Here is a 7,701-nt window from a genome sequence, read left to right on the forward strand (position 1 = left end):
ACAGCTCTATACAACTTCGGTTTGGAACGACTTCTGTCTTGACTGAACTGGGCAGTCGGATGACCATGGCTAACTTTTCTTTCTAGAAGTCCTCTCAGGTTTGATCTGGCCGTGACGCTTATACTCTATCATGCTCTACCACATTGTGCATTGCTGAACATGCTCAATCAGGTTCACTTGGCCGTCGACCCGAATTTAGAGAATGAAGCTTCGTACTTGGATGCTTCCTCCTCGACGAGCAATGCGTGTTCGGCGCTGCGAACGGTGGCCTTGACAGGGAATGGCTCGTTGACAGTTTGGTGATTGAGTCTCTCGTTGTCGATAGGCCCGCGCTAGACATCTTATGCGTTAGTGATCCGTCGTTCAGAACCAAGCTGATGGACCAGAGGCAAAGGTGAACGAACCGGACTCAATTCGAAACAGTAAAGCAAACGAGCAAATGCAATGAATAAAGCTTGCTCCGCAACCTTCCAGCCGACGCAGATCCGACGGCCGCCCCCGAACCCCCAGAAGTTATTTGTCGTTCTGGCTTCCGAGCCATCAATCCATCTCTCTGGCTGGAACTCATGGGCATTGTCAAACTCGCTCGACAGCGCTATCGAATTGATCAGGAAGATTGTGCCGGCAGGGATGAAGTGCCCATCAAACTCAAGGTTCTCGGTGACTTGGTGGGGTGGAACGATGGGGACGGTCGGTCGCCAACGTAAGGTCTCTTTGATCATAGCGGCTACGTAAGGCATTTCCAACAGATCGGACATCCGGGGAAGCCTGAGCGAGCGACCGCTCGTGCACACTCGATCGATCTCTTCGCGTGCCCGTACCTGGGCTTCTGGGTGCGTGATCATGGCCATAATGAACGTGTTGATCGTCATGCGTGTGTTGTCACCGCCAGCTGCCATGACAGACGTAGCCAGATACATGGCCTCTTCATCATCACCAGAATACCTTGTATCCGGATGAAGAAGAATGTCGCGGACAAACGAGGGCGGCGCCGAGCCCTTATCCACGGCCGCTCTGATGGGGTCCCACCATTGCTGAAAGACACGGCGATGGAACGAGCCCATCTGAGCCCAGTAATGCCGCCAAGGTTGTAGGAGATGGGGGAGCTTGCTAAGCGAAGGGAAGAAATCCACGTAACTACGGTTGATGCTCGTGACAAACTCGATTGTCACCCTCTGATAGTCATCCAGCGCCGCTCTGGTCTTGTTTAATGGGTAGCCCATGACGATTCTATAAAGAACGGACGTGGCATATCGAAAGTTGTGAGAAAACCACAGGTCGGGCTCCCGAACATATCGGCGCAGCATGTCTACGCTCTCGAGCTCCTGCATGCCAGCGTAGACCTTGAGATTCGAGCCGCTGAGCAGCTGATGCATCACACGGCGTCCCTCTCGCCATTCTTCTTCTTGCCTTATGACTGTGCGCTTTCCATTGCTCACAAGATCACTCGCGATGGGCATCTGGGGTCTCTCGTTGGTAATCTTCCCTCGCTTGGCTATGAGCTCCGAGACGACGCGGTCCGAGTTGAGCACAATCCAAGTCTTGGATCCCATATGAAGCGTCACCATTTCACCATACGGTATCAAGGAGGATAGCTGCTGGACGTTCAGATCAAGGCACGTGCTTGTGTTCGACAGGTTTGAAACTCACCCACTTGTTGAACGAAAGGGGTCCGCCTCGGCGGGCTTGCATCATCTGCCGCAAGTTTCCTAGGGCTGGTAGGCCTGGTGGCCCTGGTGGCATTGCCCATCTCTTCCTGCCACCGGACCGTTTCAAGTCGGTGGGTTTCAAGAATTGAACGAGTGTTACATAGCTGCTGCATAAAAAAAGAAAGAGTCCAAGATAGGGGTAGTACGAGCTTTCGATCGAATACATGATAGCAGCTGACAGGTAGGAGATGAGATCCCGCTGGCGCTGTTGCTTTTCAGGCCATTGGGAAGGAAGAAGTGTGATATAATGGGCGCAGGAATAATAGTGATGGGCATAGATAGAGGTCAATTTAGCGGATGATCCTCGCTTGGCTTTAGATCGCTCTTACAGCAGTACCTACGCAAGTAGTATTTCCATGAAAACTCCCAAGCTGCACACCAAAGGTTTGCATGACATGGCTCACAGGGCCATTATGGCTGGATCGTCTTAGTGGTCAAGAAGATGGTATTGTTCCTAGGAAGGGGGTGGGAGCCACATGCAAGCTAAATCCAGGATTTCGCCCCCTGCTAGCGTGTTCCCCTGCATAATTGCCCACAAGCCGTCTGGCGGTCTGACCTGCATACCCAGAGCTAAGATTTTGATTGCTCCGTGCCGCATCGTTACCATATCCAATATGGTTTAGTAAAAACTTGGTGGATGCCGTCTGACTCGAGCCGAGATTTTACTTGCTCCGTCGTGTTTTTCCGATCTCACCTGCATGTTCCAATAAGGGTTAGTCCGTTCAAAGAGTGTAAAACTTGTTGGTTTTGACGGCTTATGGCCATTAGCCACGGCTTATGGCCATTAGCCACGGCTTATGGCCATTAGCCACAATGTGGCTGGGGGCTACAGCCATATAGCTATAGGCAAACATAGCCATAGGTAATATAGCCATTAGCAACAGTCATATAGCCATAGACAACAGCCATATAGCCATAACTATAGTGTGCCAGGGTAATCAGTTTACTTAGCGTATATATAGAATTAACACGCCTGGAAAACTGAGATATAACCCTCGAAGTAATTCGATTTACTATGGGCCATAAGCCAAAATCGAATAACTCGAAAAAACGAATCTTTAGTAATTTGATAAGCGACTTTTTACATTTATATTAAGCCTATACTTATTTATATAAAATTCTTTTCTTATATTCTATCTATCTATATATATAATCTATTTATATAATATTTATATATAGCCTTAGTCTTAATTATATTAGATATAGTCTATTATATTATTAATAGATTATAAGTCTAATTAGTTATTAATCGAGATTTTAATCTTCTATTATATCTATCTATTATCGCTATAATCTCTCTAAATATTAGAGAATATAGCTGTCTCGAGAATTTTATTAAAGAATATTTAAGAATAGAGCTATAATAGATTAGAGAATAAGATTATTTATTCGCTAGATAGATAGCGTTATTAATTAAGAGTCTTTTTTATTTAAAAGAAAAAAAAAAGAAGAAAGAAGAGAGGGAGAAGAATTTTCTACTCGATTTAAATAATTTACTAATAGTCGATTTATTAAAGAAACTAAATAAGGAACTTATTAGTAAATTATATATTAAAATAAAAGTTTTAAAGAACTTAAATTATTATCTATAGATTTAAGATTATTAAGAATTTCTCGAGAGACGAGATATTTTTAAAATAATATCAGAGGAATTATTAATATCTATATAATTTAATAGAAAGTTAGCTAAACGATAAATTATTTTAAATAAGTAAATTATTATATTAATTAGAGGTAATATTAATTAAAATTAGAAGAGTTATATCGCTTATCTTATTACTTTTAAATTTATATAAAATAAGCTTTATTAAATTTATAAAATAAGTAATAAAGAACGCCTTCTTATTATATTATAGAAGATTCTTAAATATATTAAATTAGTAAATTAGACGATCAATTAAATAATAATAGATTTATAAAATCTATAAAATAAAATTATAAATCTAAATCTAGTTTATATATTATACGATCTTACTATAGCGATAATAATTATAAATGCTTATTAAAAGAATAAGTTCGATATAATTAAATATAACTTAAGAATTAATAATAATCTTACTATCGAAATAGCTATAAAATATCTATAGATCGTAAAATAAGATAGATAGATTAAGAATAAAGATTTACTTATATATAATAGATAAAAGAGTTAATTAAGTTAAAAACCTTTTAGAGATATAAGTAAGATAGAATACTATAGCTATAAGAAAATTAAGTATTATAAAAAGAAGTATTTAAATAAGAAAGATGAAAAGAATAAGAATTATAAAGCGAAGAATTTAAATAGATAAAATTATAAATTAAAGAATCGATTAAAAAATTTAAAGATATTTAAAAATAATAGATAAGAATATTTAGATTATACTACTATAGTAATAGATAAATTAAATAATAATAATAATATTAGCGATATAAGCGATATATATAATTAAAAAAAAAACTTATAGATAGCTAAAGAAAAGCTAGAGCCTATAAATAGTATATTATTAATAAAGAATTTCTTTATAATAATAGACTTTTTAGAAGATAGTAGCTAGCTAATAAACTTTAAAGCGACTCGTTATATAATATTAAATAAGAAATTATTTATTAATTTATAGTCTTATTAAAAGAAGATAGAATTCGATAATTAAAGTAAGTTAATAGCGAGAGATAGAGAAACTATTCGAATTTATATAGATAATCACATATAGACTATAAAGAATATTCTATATATTTTAGAAATAAATAATAATCTACTATCTATTATAGTATTAAATTAAAAGAGTTTTAAGATATAATTCGAAAGTCTATATATTAGAATTATTAATACGTCTATAGATAAGACGATAATAAGAGATTATATAAGGAATAGTCTATATTAATTAATCAAATCGATATCTAATAGAGTATTCGCTTTTAAGAAATCTAAATCTTCTATTAAAAGTATATCTATATTTACAAAATAAGAATAAGTTAATTATTTTCGATTAATGTATTAATAATTAAGCTATATCGAAGCGTATTATCTAAAGAATCTATATCTCTACGTAAGAGATATAGAGGAAATAAAATTATTAAAAGGATTTTAATATAATATATATAACTTTATAAAAATAGTTTAATAGATTAATAAGAACTCTAGACTAAAGGAAATAGTACTAGAAGCTTAAATATATATTAACTTCTAGAGATTATATCTCGTAATTAGTATTATTAAGAGTAATAAATAATTTATATTTTTATCGATAAGATTATTAATTAATTAAATCTCGAGCTTATTATATTAAAAAAATAGATCTATATCTTTATTTTTAGAAATATAATTATAATTAATAAAATAATTAGAGTAAGAGAAGTAATATTAGTTAGAATAGATAATATAGAGAAATATAAGTTAGTCGAGAATATACTTAAAAAACGAGATATTATTATAAAATTTACGATTATTTATATTCTATACTAGAATAATATCGTAGAATAATTTAATAAAACGTTAATTAAATTTATAAGATCTATCTATAAACTTCTAATTAGAGATTATAGTTTATATAAATTATCTAAAAAATAGACTACTATATAATAGTAGAGGGAGTAAATTACTCTATAAATTATAATTTAATAAGAAATCGAACTTAAATTATAAAAAAGTCTTCGATTATCTATACTTAATTTATCTATTAAAAGAAAAACGAGAAAATAAGCTATATATTATAATCTATTAAAGCATATATATTAATTATTATTTATTTACTTAGTATCGAATTTATAATTCTTAGAATAATTAATTTAAATAGTCTATAAATATTTATTTTTATAAGAATTATAAGAGAGTTTAACTAATAACTCTAACTTCGTTCTTAATAATCTATAACTTCATATAAATAGATATCGCTCTTATTTATTAAAACGATAACGATCTTAGTAACGCCTTTATTTAGAGTAATATTAAAACTATATCTAACTGTCATGAGATGCCTTAGGGATACTCATAGGGCCACTAGCGTAGGCTTGGCACCGCACATATCTGCCTGCAGACCACATAGATAATCAACATCTTTTACACCACACACATATATGAGTCAAACCATAATGATTCCTTAACAATTGGTAGCAACACCTGGCCCTACTTCATAGGACATCCAGGCGTCTTTCCAGACGTTTACGCAAAGCCTACATCAACACCTAATAGTGTAACGCTTCAAGCCGGTCCTCCAACACACTCGCTGTCATCGAGTACCTTTTGACAAACCCACGTCCAAATCGATCCTTTCACTAGGCCTATCGATATCATGAACTCCTACGCTTCAAGACTTGCCTCATTCACGTCATGGCCACACGTGTGTCCAAGTGCCTCTACCGTAGCCCGTGCTGGCTTTCATCGAGAATACGACCCTACTTTTCCATCTCCGGATCTCACTGTGTGCTCACTATGCGGTCTTGATCCTTGTGACTAGGATAATAACAATCCATTTGATTTCCACGCTACTCGATCACCGGAGTGTCCATTTGTACGTGCCATACAGCAAAAGAAGAAGCACCGGAATCAGAAGACTCGCCAGCAACATAAGAGGTCTCTACAAGCCGTCAAGTCAGTCACTCAGCCAGCCACTCAGCCAGAGCACTCAGTTAAGCAAGAGGAGGAACAATACACTGCGGAGAACATTGCGGAGGAACCACTGCAGCAGGCACATACGGAGAACACTGCGGAGAAACCAAGCGACAACAAGGCCATCATCACCAAGAACACGGCTCAGCTCTCCAAGATCCAACGTCATATACTGTCCACGCTCCCACGTCAAATCTTCACTCAGCAAGCGGAGAACACCACTGCAACTTGGCCTGTCATCCCCGCTACATTCTTATGGCACACTATCACTGAGTTGAGCATACAAGAGAAGGATCTACTACGACGGTCACAGCCAAATCACTATGACCAATTGGGCCACTGCAGGAGGAAGATCGGACGATTCATAATTGGACGAATTGAAACCGTCCGATGTCTTGTTTCGACAGCCATTTCATTAGTCGAAAGGTTCCACTACGGCAGGAGATTTTGTGAGATCCACACCACTAATTAGCCCGGTGTCTCCACTCCTTTCCGGTTTTTCGAAAAGCACATGCATGCATGCTTCTTGCCATGAGGACATGGCATTTCTCTGTTTTTTGTGGGCAATTGTCATGAGATGCCTCAGGGATACTCATAGGGCCACTAGCGTAGGCTTGGCACCGCACATATCTGCCTGCAGACCACATAGATAATCAACATCTTTTACACCACACACATATATGAGTCAAACCATAATGATTCCTTAACACTAACGACGATAATAATAAGAAGAACTATAAGAGATCTATATCGAATATTACACCGTTACTACAAATCGAAGAAATTAAAGATATACGGGATTTTTAAGTAGAGGGAGAAGTTTCTATTAACTTCTTAGAGAATATAAATTATAGTAGAGATTCGAGATTAAGTAATTTAAATATATATTAAATTAAATCGAAATCTTCGCTAAGCCTTCGCGAAGTTAAAGACTCTCTTAATATCTTAAATAATTAGTATATATAAAAGAATAAGATAGAACTAAGCTTGAAAATCTTGAATTTATATATATAGTTAATTATTAATTTAAGTTCTATATACTTTTTAATTAGATCGACTAAGTTAGCCTAATAACTCTCTTATATCTCTCTTATTAAAAATTTATATATAGAAGTTTTATACTTTAAAGTACTTAGCTTATAATATATATAATTACTTTATAATTTCTTAAATTATAAAACTCGCTTTACGCTTTCTAATATTATAAAAATTATAAAGTTTAATCTACTATTAATAGATTAAATAGATATTTAAATATAATAGTTATAATAATTATACTAGACGCGTTTGAGATTAAATAATAATTCTTTTATCTATTTATATAACTATTTTTCTTTTATTATTCTATTAATTTTATTAATTCTATTAATTCTATTAATTTCATTAATATAAATATAATTATCT

At 35.0% G+C, this 7,701-nt stretch overlaps 2 protein-coding genes across 2 annotated transcripts; one reads left to right on the top strand and one right to left on the bottom strand.

Annotated features, from left to right (window-relative positions):
* Positions 1-173: 173 nt before the first annotated feature.
* On the bottom strand, positions 174-1,743 carry HO133_007335 (uncharacterized protein; the record flags this gene model as incomplete). The annotated part of the gene is made up of 3 exons (XM_037298226.1): positions 174-332; positions 405-1,595; positions 1,651-1,743. The coding sequence occupies 3 exons, from the start codon at positions 1,741-1,743 to the stop codon at positions 174-176; spliced, it is 1,443 nt and encodes a 480-aa protein (XP_037156861.1).
* A 4,237-nt stretch (positions 1,744-5,980) lies between these two features.
* HO133_007336 (uncharacterized protein) lies at positions 5,981-6,769 on the top strand (the record flags this gene model as incomplete). The annotated part of the gene is made up of 2 exons (XM_037298227.1): positions 5,981-6,109; positions 6,215-6,769. 2 exons carry the CDS (start codon positions 5,981-5,983, stop codon positions 6,767-6,769), a joined length of 684 nt encoding a protein of 227 aa, XP_037156862.1.
* Between the last annotated feature and the right edge of the window lie 932 nt (positions 6,770-7,701).

This window comes from Letharia lupina, assembly GCF_014066315.1.
Source record: "Letharia lupina isolate WasteWater1 chromosome Unknown contig_3, whole genome shotgun sequence".
Classification (NCBI taxonomy): Eukaryota; Fungi; Ascomycota; class Lecanoromycetes; order Lecanorales; family Parmeliaceae; genus Letharia; species Letharia lupina.